At 40.4% G+C, this 13,440-nt stretch overlaps 1 protein-coding gene across 5 annotated transcripts in view; it reads right to left on the reverse strand.

Moving 5' to 3' along the window:
* LOC124632134 overlaps positions 1-13,440 on the reverse strand; it is an 86,296-nt gene that overhangs the window by 34,363 nt on the left and 38,493 nt on the right. For 3 of the 5 annotated variants that reach the window (XM_047166813.1, XM_047166816.1, XM_047166815.1), the window contains exons 3-4: positions 2,794-6,680; positions 1,084-1,312 (exon numbers count right to left, since the gene is read on the reverse strand). In XM_047166813.1, coding sequence (XP_047022769.1) covers positions 1,084-1,312; positions 2,794-6,680 — 4,116 coding nt within the window. Of the gene's footprint in view, positions 1-1,083; positions 1,313-2,793; positions 6,681-12,855; positions 13,159-13,440 lie in introns of those variants that run through there. The other 2 variants (XM_047166817.1, XM_047166818.1) reach the window with 2 other exon arrangements.

The following is a 13,440-nucleotide window of genomic DNA, read 5'->3' on the forward strand; positions in this document are numbered from 1 at the left end:
ACATCGTGTGCAATACTCCATTTGTGACAATCTTGATAAGACTTTTCAAACAAATACATATTAAATAAATAAAATACTGCTTAAAATAATTATTCAATTAATTCAGTAGTTTTTATTATTGTTTTGACATCGATTTTTAACCTCGTTTCATTTTTAAACTGATTTTTCAAATAAATGAACTTTAATAGGTACTTCTTTTTAATTTGATACTCATATGTGCGCGCCATTTTGTTTTTTTGCATTTAGTAATTTCCTCGATGAGGTGGGATGAAAAGTTACGTGTTGCACTCGAGTGCAAAGATTTTTCACCTTGTGCTCTTTTGATTCCCTCGCTATCGCTCAGGATTCTAATTATTGAAACACTCGCTACGCTCGTGTTTCAATTTATTGAAAATTATTGAAACACTCGCTACGCTCGTGTTTCAATTTTAGAATCCTTCGCTTGCTCGGTCATCAAAATTGAGCCCGCGGTTAAAAAGCTACTTTGCACTCTTGTATAACAAATAACTATTTAAATGATATAGAAAGTGTAAAGCACAATTCGCCATCCAATTAACGAACCTGATAATTAACTACCTCTTTACGTAACAAGGCGTATTTTAATTAACTTTTAGCTGTTAATAACAATCGTGACAATTCATTCTTAGCTCCATTGTCTTTCTGTGGAGTCTTTTAAGTCGTTATGACAAACGAAACTACTACATACACGTTAGGAGGGTCGTTTTACGCGAGTTCAAGTATAAATAAAAAGCAGTCATATTTTCTGTCCATGCCAAGCTATTTTCTCATGACCTTACATGCTAGCGAAGTCAGTACATAGCGTAATAAACTACCTCTACGTTAACCGTTCTCATAACTTGTATTAGACAGCAAAAAGTTATTTCTGCAAAAACGGACCGAGACATTTTCACTGCGGTTTCTGTGATAACATCTGACAATTAAATCAAGTTATTGCATCAGTTCTTTATCATGCTTAACAACTTAATTGCGATTTCTAAACCATTATTTAGCGAATCCGTATAAACCCTGAAATGAGGACTTATTTAGCCACATTTAAGTAAATATTATTATCATATAACTCACCTTGCAGGCTGGGTGCAGACGCGGGCGCAGCTGGTGGCGGTTGCAGCGGCGTGGGCGGAGGCCTGCGTCTTCGTGGCGCGTGTAACCCTGGGGCTGATGCCGCCCGGGTGGCCGTGCGGAAACCGGGCGCGCGATACCGGGCCGACTTCACCGGACCAGCCGGTACTGTGTTCGTGCCCGTGATGGATGGAAGCCGGGGCAGTGAGCCGGCGCGTTGTTCTTCTTCCGACTAGAAGACAAGCTTTTGTTAGATACATGCTTTTTAACTGGGAATTGGTGATTTAAAAACATACTTTCAGAAACGAACTTTATTCTATTTTCAAAGAAGAGAAGAAACTATTGAGTTCCTAGCCATCTTTTCTCTATGAAATTCTAAGCTTTAGAATGAACAATTACACGTCACTGCCGCAAAATCGTTTTGCACGTCTGCATTTGTGTTTTACTTAATTCGACGAGATGTTATGTGGACATAGGTAAGGCTCACGCTTGTAGGTAAGTATTCAGTTTTACAAAATGACAATAAGATTTCACATTCGTTAACGCAGGGTAGGTATATGTAATAAGGAAAAGGTAGCAGTTAAGTCTATTAGCAAAAACGATATTGGATGAATCACTGAACAGGACTTGCAGAATCACTAATGATGATTACATTGTTATCTTATCTGCTAATTGTCGATTGTTTAGTGGCTGCAACTAGATGCTATTGTATTGTACACAGGTGCAACATGATACAAATGTCAGTGTTGTAATTATTGAGTAAGTGGTTCAATTCAAACGGTTTTGAGACCTGTTATTACCGAGTTAAGTTTACTTGTTAGCGTGTAATATTATTAATGCTTGAAGTATATTTAGCCGAACAAAAGTTAATGTTGCTGTGGCATGTACTAAACATAAATGTTAATGTTTTATGAATATAATTTAGTTACTAATTAATCAATAATTATTGAACTTTTATGATTCATTAATTGTCACGTAGAATAATTACCACTTGATTTAACTAAATTAAAAGGTGCATATTAGAAAAAACATAGTTTTATTTTACTTAAATACCTAATAAGAAATAAGGTAGGTACATACGTGTGCAATTGATTTTGTTCTGAACTTGGAAATGTTAATTTAGCAGCTAAAGGTAGCCATTCTATACTTAGTTGAATGATCTATTTCGGTGTTCGAGGCACTGGCGACCCTTCTAATCGTGACAGACATAATGTTCAAGTTTTGCAGAAATAATTATATATGCACACTCTGAAGGAATTAAGCAAAGACTGTTCAAATGAAAGGATTTATCTTGTTACCTAATATAACATTTTAAAGCTAAACCGATTACGAAACTTGACATGTTGGTACGCACTATCAGTCAAAATATTTATTTACATGCGTACGTTACGTTATCTACGTTGCGATTCACGAAAACCTCTCGTTAATAATCTTTTATCAACTGAGATACATTCTTGAACGAAGTTACACGTTCATAAGTGACATTGACATTTTCGAAATACCGACATCCCAAATGAAAAGATACGATGAAAAATCCTTGAAAAGTTATCGATGTTTTAAATAAAGTATTTAAAAATGTAAATACGGCGAAGCGTCTACTTTGTCACTTGCCTATTACAGTGTTGGTGTTTATTTTGATTGCACTTGTGCATGTTTATTTTGATTGTGTGCTGTTAATGTTTGTTTTGAAAATAATGCGTAATGCTGTCTTACCTCAGCATCTGGCGCGGAGGCTCGTCGTCTCCCCCGCCACAGTCTGTCCTCGCTACCACCAATTGCTCCACAACTCCGGGAATGTGATTTCTGTGCAGCTAAATCAGCGCCGGCCGGTGACCGACGTGATTCACCACCACCTCCTAACGTGCCACGAGAATCGGCCGCTAGTAGGGCCGATTCAAAACTACCACGCCACGAAAATCTTTCACAATCACTCGCGACGCTACCCCTACTCGCCGTTGCTTCTAATATATCATGAGATCGACTCCGCGCCAACGCCCCCGGCTCGGACGCACTGTCCTCGTCTGTGCTCGGCGAAGCACCGCCCGACACTTCATGCATTAATGCCACTAGTCTGCCACCTATATGCCTCATCACTTTTCCGAACAACGGTGGTGAACCTTCCCCGGCGCGGCCTAGCGTTGCCGCCAGCCTTCGATACGCTCCAACTGCATCGCGCTCTAACGAGCCCGCATCGTTATTGCCTCGATCGAATTCATCAATTATTTCGCGGCAACTATCAGATATTTGTTTACGTAGCGCAGATCTCGTACCAGCTGTTGTGCCCTCCAAATCAGAGCCGGCGTAATCGGACGAGTCGTATGAATCACTCCACGTATCTTCACTTGATAAATACTCAACTATTTCACGCACTTCTTCGTCGCGGATACCCGGAACTGTTTTCATTAATCTCGTTAATTCACTTTCAAAATAAAGTAGTTGAGGCGGTTTTGGTGGACGAGAACTCTCCGAGTTCGATGATGCCGGAGTAGATGTGCGAACATTGGTCGTGTGTATCATTTGTTTGAAAAATTGACGCATTTTTGTCATCATAAGATTTGTTTCTTCATCAGACGACCAATTATTAAAGCTATCTTTACGTACTAATGGACTTTGAGGCGGGCGGGATGACGGTGGAACTTCCACACGTTCTTCGATATCAGGTCGGATTTCTTCAATTATTTCCTCTAATTCTACTTTAGGTTCATGAGATCGTGTAAAATCGGAACTAGAATCTCCATTCCTGAGTAGGTCATCGCAACTACCGACGAAACCACTATCTCTACTGGTTTGTTTTTTAGATTCAGACAGTTCAGATCCAAGCGGTGGGAATTCGGGTCGGGGTGATAATCTACCGTCTTCACCTTCAGAAACAGATCTAGTATCATCACGCGTTTCTTCGGTAAACTCAGCTGATTGTCTTCGTTCGTCGGCGGGAGATCCACGTGGTTTTTTGTTTTGTTTTTTTCTTTTTGACTCGCCTTGCATATCGAGCCGTTCAGAAGAGTCATGTCTGTCCTCTGTCTCTGTACTTGAAGCATCGGACACTTCTTGATTATCCTGCGATGGTTCGTCCCCCGTCAACAAGTTGTCAAGCGAATTCGAATGCGACCGGGGAGTACCACGGGCACGTACTAAACGCTTTCTTCGCTGTTCAGGGCTTTGTCTGCCTTCACTATCACTGCCGACACTGCCAGATCCATCCGAATCACGCCTTTCTTGATTAAAGCCCATAAAGCCAGATAGAAAATATTTTTCCAACCGTGACGACACTAGATCATCATTATCACCACTTCTTTTAGGTTGCTCATTATCAACAATAGATTCACCACCTTCACTACACACACTTGACGTTTCCGACACTGCTTCCTCATCGTCACGAACATTTCTGCCGTCACCCAAACCGAAGAAAAAGTATTTCTCTAACTCCGTGGCTGATATAGGCCGTTGTTTTTTCGTAGTATGTTCCGTTTCGCTTTCTTCGCAGCTTTCTTCAACGATGGTGTGTAAAGTGAAGTCTATGGAACGCCTGCAGTAAGCAAATTCTTCTCCCCGCATGGGGAGCGAGGCTTCATCCCCGGAGTCTGTGTCAGAAGGCGAGGTGGCCTCGTCCTCGTTGTGGCTGACGTCCTCGACCCACGAGTCATCGTCTGCCAGCCCCTCCTCGAGGCACACGACCGCCGAGAGAGTGTCGGCATTGCTAACAACAGTCACTCCGCCCGAAGGCTGCGGCGTTTCGTCGTCGGATATTCGTTCGTCTGTTTCGTCTTGTTGCACGTCCGGGTTCGGGTCCGATTCACTCTGTGAATTGGTGTGATGCACTATAACTTCCCGCATAAGCCGCGTCGTGTCTGACGTGACCACGGAGACGCGGTCGTGTGTTATCATAACGCGGCTAGTGAAGCGCGCGGAGCCGTCCGCACGAGCCGTACGCGAGCGGCAAACTGTTGTCGCGGCAGGTGCGCACGCGCTCCCCTCCGCGTCCGAGCAAACCGGCCCGACGCCGTGCATTTTCTCCTCCTCTTGGTCCTCCATTAATTCTTTCTTCAATAGTTCACTGAGAGTGCGTTCAATACCTTTAAACAGGTCTATTTTTTCTGCGGACGATGAACTTGTGTTATCGTGTTTGGGCTCCGGTGAGGGTGCTAATTTAGTTAATGAGTCCGGGGAAATTTCGGACGAAATTAACTCGTTATTATTATGTCTCTCGTTAGCTAATTCTACCGAGAACTTTACTTTCACGTCCGCCAATGAATCGTAGTCGGTGTTTTCAGATGATATACTTTGATATCGATTAACGTCACTATCTGTGTTATTTTTCTTATCTGGATCATTACTGCTCGAGCTACAACTTGCATTAAAACTGTTAAATTTTTCACACGTTTCACTTTGAAGCATATTTTCGTCACAAAACTTGAAAAAGTTCGTTCTTCTGGGCTCACCATGGCTACTGTCGTCATCACTATTATTTTCGTAAGGAACAACTGAATACTCTTCCGTGAAATTAACTGAATCCAATAGTACAATATTGGAGTTTTCGGATATTGGTGAAAAACTTTCATTTGATTCGGCACTAACGTTTACTTGATTGTTTTCGGGTACTTCAACGGCGATTATTTCTAAACTATCCGATTTCTTGTCATAGGAATCATCACAATCAATGCCACTACTGTCAGCGCTATCTTCTAAGTCTGAAGAAGAATCTGCTGGGTTCACAACAAATACTCGTGAAAACCTGCCACCACCACCTCCTGAATCATCGGAGTCCTCGTCTGATGTCGCAGGTTCCTCAGGAGCGCCACTTGTCAGGTCGTAACTTCTTCGAGCTACGCCCTGCTCTGAATCGCTTGAATCACCCGATTCGTTTGACGAGGGGAAAGCTTTCTCCGCTTCCAAGTGATCGGGCATAGCATTTGCTGGATCTGATAATAAAGACAAAGAGTCCTCCTCGGCAATCACCTTGATTCCGACTGACGCCTCATTTTCTACTGGCCGTTCGATATCCTTATCAATGTTATCGTTATCGCGGGGCTCCGGCGCTTGTGACGCTTCGGACTGTATCGCTTTATCAGTCCTTTCGACGGTGGTCATCTCGAGTTTAATTGTTTGTGGAGCAACAGCGGAGGCGGTGGCAGTGGCAGCGGCGGTGACGGCGACGGCTGCGGCCGTAGTGAGGCGAGCAAGGGTTGCGGCATCTAGAGGCGCTAAGCCGGGGTACGTGTTCCAGTGTGGCGTGGGTGGAGTCTGCGTGGGGAAGGCGAGTAGAGCGGGCCAGAGAGCGGCGGGCACGGGTACGGGGACGGGCACTGGGACCGCGACTATTCGGGGCTCGGCGCCGCAGGAGCAAGGTCGCGGGCAAGCCTGTGGCGCGTGTTTGGTAGGCGGTGGGATGGGGTGCGCCGCCGACGCGCCCGGCTCGAAGTAGTCCCAGTCACAGTCGTCGGGCGCGGGCGGCGCGGCTGAGGAGGCCGTGGACGATGAGTCTTCCGTGTCCTCACGACACGATGAGTCTGAGCTCAGGAACACGAGGCGGTAGTCCTCGGGACGCATACGACCGGCCTCCGGTTCGCTTGCCTCGCCCGGTTCACTGTTGACGCCCCACTCTGAAAAAATATATTTAAATAAGTTAAAATATTTGCAGCAAAGAAAAGTGCACTTAAATAAAGTAATAAATTAACTGATACACATAGCAAATGTTTCTGAAATTCTCATTTCGCTTGTCCAGAAAAGATTGCTAGTTGTAATAAAACACGTTATACAGGTAAGTGCAAACCAGTTCTAAAACTTGTATATAGAATACATACAGTAACCAGTTAATCAAGTATGTATGTATGTAGGTATATAAGTATGTATTTTAATACATATGCACGTTTTATTTGTATGCGCAAGATATTGTGAAGTGAAATAATAACAACGCCTGCGGGTTTTTCTTAAGCAATGTGTCTCTTAGTAACTTGTTACACGCCATTCACTAGGCATTCATGACTGACTTTTCTTTTTAAGTGAAAACTTTTGGCAATGGCCATCACGGAAAACTATAAATGGTGAAAGTTGCGAAATCTTGTAGTTCCCGTTTGCTTTGAAGTAATTAGTTATTTATATTATAAAAGAGACTCGCATTTAAACTGTTTAGTGGATAGGTACTATTAAATCAAACTATGCGACTAATACATGTAACGCTAAAACGGTCATAGAAAACTAAACAATATTTATTCAACTTGAGCCGAAAGATTCAGACGATACCAACTCGACTAGCGTAAACCCATAAAGCACTGTTATGCAAAGCCCACGATCGGCTGCTTGTTACAACAATAGAAATAGAACAACAAGTCCAAGAGTCCGGAATGTCATGTTTGAGATTGCAATCATGCTAATATTGGATCTGTAGAAAGCACAACGGATGGGTGGCCCGAGCTGTGACGGCGCGGGCGCAGCGCTGCGCTTGTCGTGAGTCGAAAGCGACGTGTTACACGAACCTATCTCGGCAATGCAGCGCATATACTTGCCTATTTATATTAAGTCAAGTAAAACAATTGAGATTATTTCGATTGTTTAGCCGGATAAAACAAATATTATCACCTCCGTTAAATAATTTGACTTGAATAATTAGTGCTTCTTTATATTAAAGATTGCTCCAAGTTAATAATTAGTAAACTAACTTCATACGTAAATAAATAAGTAAATGAGAAAAGTAAACAAATAATAGCCTTTCTTAGAAAACTCTAGAGTTGGAGAGAAACGTCTTGATTAGCAATTAGTACAATTACTTGATAAGTATAAATCAATTATGAGCTGAGCTTGTTAGTGGTTCTGTTTACCGGTTAAAGCAATCCATATAACTTTCTAGGATGAAATCTGATTATTTATATTTTCTCTCTGATTTATTTATGATATATGTATAAGAAAATTATAAGTTTTTAATTACTTTAATTATGGCCCATAATTAATGTGGCTGTCACAATAGAATGGCTAATCAATTCATTTTATGCCACATTTAACAAATTACCATATTAATAAGTATTTTTAATAGTAATATTTTTTTCATCATCTAACATATAAATTGGATTTATGCAAGAAATTACCTAGGTACCTATTCATCATCTTAATCATTAGCTGTAACAGTGCACCACTTTACCTAATGTTAGTAACTCAAATATTAGAACCACCCGATATAAATTGTTGTATTTATTTCTTTTTTGCGTTCAATGGTACTCAACCTACTCAACTTAACGTGTTATTCAAACAAGTGGCTATCAGATAATAATACGAGTGTGTGTAAGCACCTCACGTGTTATTGTATCTACGTAGCTAATCTTCAGATACCTACTCTATAATTGTGTATGAATACACAACACGCTACAGCCTTTTAGAGAACGACATGCACATGGTGTGAATGTAATTACTAGTAATGTGTTCATGTATTGTAGATTAGTGTACGTATGCATGCGATGGTTTTTGTATCCAGCAAAGATGAGACTTTTAATGGATCATAATTTACTTGAGTGCAGTGAAACTGAAATTTATAAGTATACGTGGCTTCGACTTGTCTGTTAAATAGTTTTTATTGAAGGCAGAGAAAATTAAGTTATAAAACGAAGATGTTTCTGTCTTTTGATAACATCTTTTCTGTACGGCAGTTTGAAACCAAATTTTTATAAAGTGAGTAAGAGAGTTGCAATAAAATCTACTTATGGTCGTTCTTGTTAGTTTTCTTCATGCATTACTTTATGATTTCCTATTAGTTACCACAAGGGCTTGCGATTAGCTGACCTCAAAGTGGAATGAGACCGTAAAGATGTTTATCTTCGTTCTTATTACGTTACGTAACAATGTAACGATACACAAGAAAAATACTTCTATTTTAGGAACAGCTGTCTTTGTGCATTTGCAGTTAGTTTCCTATCATAACAGCATAACAGGCATATTTACTGTCATAAGCTAAGCAAAGAAATGCTGTGGTAATTAAGTAGTACTACTTTGTAGCCTTATGACAAAGAAGTACATTATGATTCATTCAGCATATTAAGATAGTCCGAAGCGAACACCCATGCGGAAGATGTAGGTCGTATTGCTTACAATGTTCTTTATAATTGACTTCTTATGGAGGTGTCTAATAGCCAGCTTTAACAGTTCAAAACTCAATTTAAAAAATTGACTACGCTACATGAAAAAGCATTATGGTTTTATTTAGCCAAGTTTGAGAGGGCACCTAATTCCTTATCAAGATTACCCAAATACTTAAATGGAGGTTACTCCAAATAGGTAATAAGCACCATCAATCGGATGGCCTCATTGTAATCAAATCAGCATTCAAACGGACAATGAAAGTAAGAGCTTGGCATACGTTGGCGCCAGCTCAAGGCTCCGGTTGCTTAACTCGGCGCACGTGGGATGCGAGGAGGCAGCGAGGCCGTACCAGATACAGTTCGTATAACGTGCATGTCCTTAACATTACCGTGTGTTACTTAATTCGAGCAGCTCTACTTCCATATGCTGTGAGGACCTCAATACAAACCTTTATTTAACGAATTTGATAAGAGTAGGTTTACAGAATTGCAAACTAAAAACGGTATTCGTGATTGGTTTTAATGGTCATCAACGACTGCTTGATCTGTTCTTGTATTAACATTAAATAAGGGTTGACATTTATAAAACTATTCCAAAAGTGTAGGTAAGTTGGTTAAAAAGCGGGTTTTCTCACCAACATCGAAAAGAATCTCTATCCCTTTACCTACATACACACATTCTATAAACACCCCAACACGTTTAGACCAGTTTTGTATTACGAAACGCTTCGTTTAGCCAACTTAGCCTACGTTTGAATATCCTATTGTTTCACATAATGCTGCTAAACACAATATATGTGGATCAGATGCTATCGATAGACTTTCTAGTGTTCGTGGACTGAACTTATCTGGCAATAAACGCTCCGATGCTTCAGATAGTTCTGAACCAGTGGGGTTTTATGGTGCACCATATTTCAACACTGCATAGAAATAGGTAAGGTTGCTTTTAGATTGCACCATAATTACTGGCGAATTGCATTAATTACTGTATATTACAGGATATGTTTGTAGTTACCTAAATCATTTCAGAAGAAAGGTAAATAAGTAATGTAAATAATAAAGAATTGACTGAAAGCGGAAAATCAACCAGTTCAAGCCAAATAGAAGATGGATCCACTTAATTTAACTAGGTACTTAACGTCACAATAAATTAATTGGTTGACTGTGGAAATACGCTTTAATTAAGGGACCCGTATGCTTAATTAAAGATTAAAGTGTTCTTTTCAAACTAAAAATTCTCTTAGCCTTCAAGTATAGCTGAATTTAGTGTTGATTCTGACTGACAAATGAATAAAGTAAGTATTAATCGGCCAAGGACCAATATCACTTCTTTGATAAATTGGTTATAATTGTAATTAATTAATTAAATCTGCAAACTTAATTGGTAAGCCTGTCATAAATTATAAATCACGTAACGTCCAGTAATCAGTGCTTAATGGTTGTCTGCTGCAACCACTTAACGTATCGAGCAAGAAATACATTTCTTTTGTAGTCCATAAAAGAAACGCTATGAATAAGCAATGCATTAGATATCACATTTTCCTAAGAAACAATTTTATGTTACAATAAACAATTCGATTGTGGTTTTGATGCAGGTAACTCGAGTTCAAGAGTGATGATACCTTAGTTTTTTTTTTTTTTTTTTTTTTTTTTTTTTTTTTTCTTAGCCCTTATTGTCCCACTGCTGGGCAAAGGCCTCCCCATTTTGTTTCCACACCTCTCGATCCTTAGAGTGCTCCCACCAGTCAGGGTTGTAGGCGTCCAGATCGTCACGCCACCTCTTCCGGGGCCTACCACGTCTGCGGTGGCCATCCTGTGGTATCCACTGAGCAACAATATTGGCCCACCTGTCTGGATGCATTCGGCTGACGTGCCCAGCCCAGTCCCATTTTAATTTTGCTGTTTTTTGGCCCACATCGAAGATTCCTGTTTTGGAGCGTATGACGGTATTGCGTACTCGGTCCATCCGCTTGATACCTAAAATACTACGCTCCATTGCTCTTTGGCAAACCTTGAGCTTGGACTTCTGACACTCTGTGAGAGACCAGGTTTGCGCACCGTAGGTTAGGACGGGCAAGATACACATGTCGACTAATTTTCGCTTGAGTGAAAGGGGAAGGTCCCCTTTCATGTAGTGTTTCATGGACCAGTAGCTTTTCCAGGCATTCTCGATGCGGCGATCGATTTCCCTTTCCTGCCTGTTTTCGAAAGAGACTAACTGGCCCAAGTAGATGTACTCGTCGACATAGTGTAGAGCTTGCCCATCTACCTCGACCCTACGTTTTGTGCTGTTGGTCATTGTTTGTGTCTTGGTCATGTTCATGTGAAGTCCAACCTCTCGGCTTGCTGTGCTCAGGTCTTGGAGCATCTGTTGGAGCTCTTCCGATGTGGACGCAAAAAGGATGATGTCATCAGCAAATCGCAAGTTGGTCAGCCTTTTGCATCCGACGACGATGCCTTTACCAGTCCACTGCACAGTGAGCTTTTTAAAGACTTCCTCCAGCGTACAGGTGAAGAGGTTTGGTGACCTTGGATACCTTAGTATTACGAACAAATTGGGTACTGAAATTATGGTTTGGTTGTTCCATAAGGTAGTAAAGGCCTAAAGTAGGTTGATACTATGATGCAACAATGTGACTGTCCACTGGGCTTCCCAGCAGACCGTTACGATTAACGGTCACGAGGGGATATCGTCATAAACACCACGCTTGGCAAGCACTTTGGGGGATCGCAATCTCGTCATTGTTTCACCTGCTTCAATTATTCGCTCGGTTTCAATTCTATCTGTTTCAAAAAACATCCGAATTGAGAACCTTCTTTGGGAAGTCGGTTTAACATCCAATACCTGCTTGGGTTAACATAAAATACAAGCAGATGGTAGAAGTTTTAGATTTCCATAAAACACACCAAATAGAGCATAACCCATTTCATACGCACGTTTTCGGATTAGGGTTAAAGTAACTCTGATTGGTCAATTACTTGCTTTTGATAATTGATTGATCAATCAAAGTTGCGGTTTTCTGATTTTCTAAATGCTTTTCTGCAGATTACATTTGAGTTTCAGGTTTATGACTTAATAAAGCTGTCTCACGTTTTTGATTGAACTAGGTAGACGATCTCAAAATAAATGTATTATAACGGTGATTCCGTTATAATACATTTATTTTGTCAAACAACCAAGTCAGTGGTCAAGATAATGATCATGAGGCATCATTGTATTTTTGGGGCTGGATTTCCCAAACCTTGACTAGAATTTATATTGAAGATGTGTCGAGTACAAAGCCTCATTGATTTGATACTTACTGCAAATAAAAAACCAATGTTGAATGGCTAGACTTTTTATTAAGTCATCGTGACCATCTCGATATAAAAGTTTGAAACAATAACCCGTCCGATGCTAGGCCAGTTCTATACCTTACGTCATCTTCAGGCCATGCCGAATTGATTCTTGATTTTACTTGTTTGACTTAGCATGAAATAGAACTGTTTTAGCTTGCATATCGAATGATGAGAACTTATTTAATATTTGTACTATGTTTACACTTGTGAAGAATCTAAAATATAAACTTAGTATTCAGAATGATAATAATTTTATTTCAAACAAAGATACATTTAAGTCAAGAGTAAAGACGTTGCGCAATTTAATAGTATGTCTAATCCATTAAACAGCTTTTCCATATCCTATTACTTTCGTACCCTTATAGTCACTTACCTACCTATTTTCGTCAGTGAATTGCTATGGCTTCCTTGTAAGGTTTCGCTTAAAGTTCACAATACGAACTGTTTTCAAAAACACAGTTTCAAGTTTTCAACCGTTCATTTAAGTGGCCGGAAACTTTATTGTTTTAGCAAACTATCATGAGATTATAACTTGGTAGCACTTGTTTAGTTTGTTGAATGTACGAACACATTTTCACAGATGAAACACTTTTTTGGTAGTATTTAAGTGGGTTTTGTTTTATTTTTGTTAGGTTGTATAGGGCTCCGGTGGACGGGCGCGGGGCTGAACGCGCAAGCGGATATGCGGAGCCGGCCGGCCGAGTGCTGCGCTCGACCGACATAGTGTTGCGCCCTACTCGATTGTTTCTACTATCGATTGTCGAGGTTGTTATGGGACGTCGAATGTTATTATTTAAAGAATTCTATTGAACTTAATGAAACGTAGAAACTCGGAGATGTTTACACTAATTTACACTTAAGTAGAGTAAGACAGATGGAATTAAACTACTCATCTTTTGTCAGATAATTAAACATTTTAAACTAAAGATTGTTTGTGATTAAAAAGGTCCAGAAATTA

Source organism: Helicoverpa zea, chromosome 7 (assembly GCF_022581195.2).
Source record: "Helicoverpa zea isolate HzStark_Cry1AcR chromosome 7, ilHelZeax1.1, whole genome shotgun sequence".
In the NCBI taxonomy this organism is placed as follows: domain Eukaryota; kingdom Metazoa; phylum Arthropoda; class Insecta; order Lepidoptera; family Noctuidae; genus Helicoverpa; species Helicoverpa zea.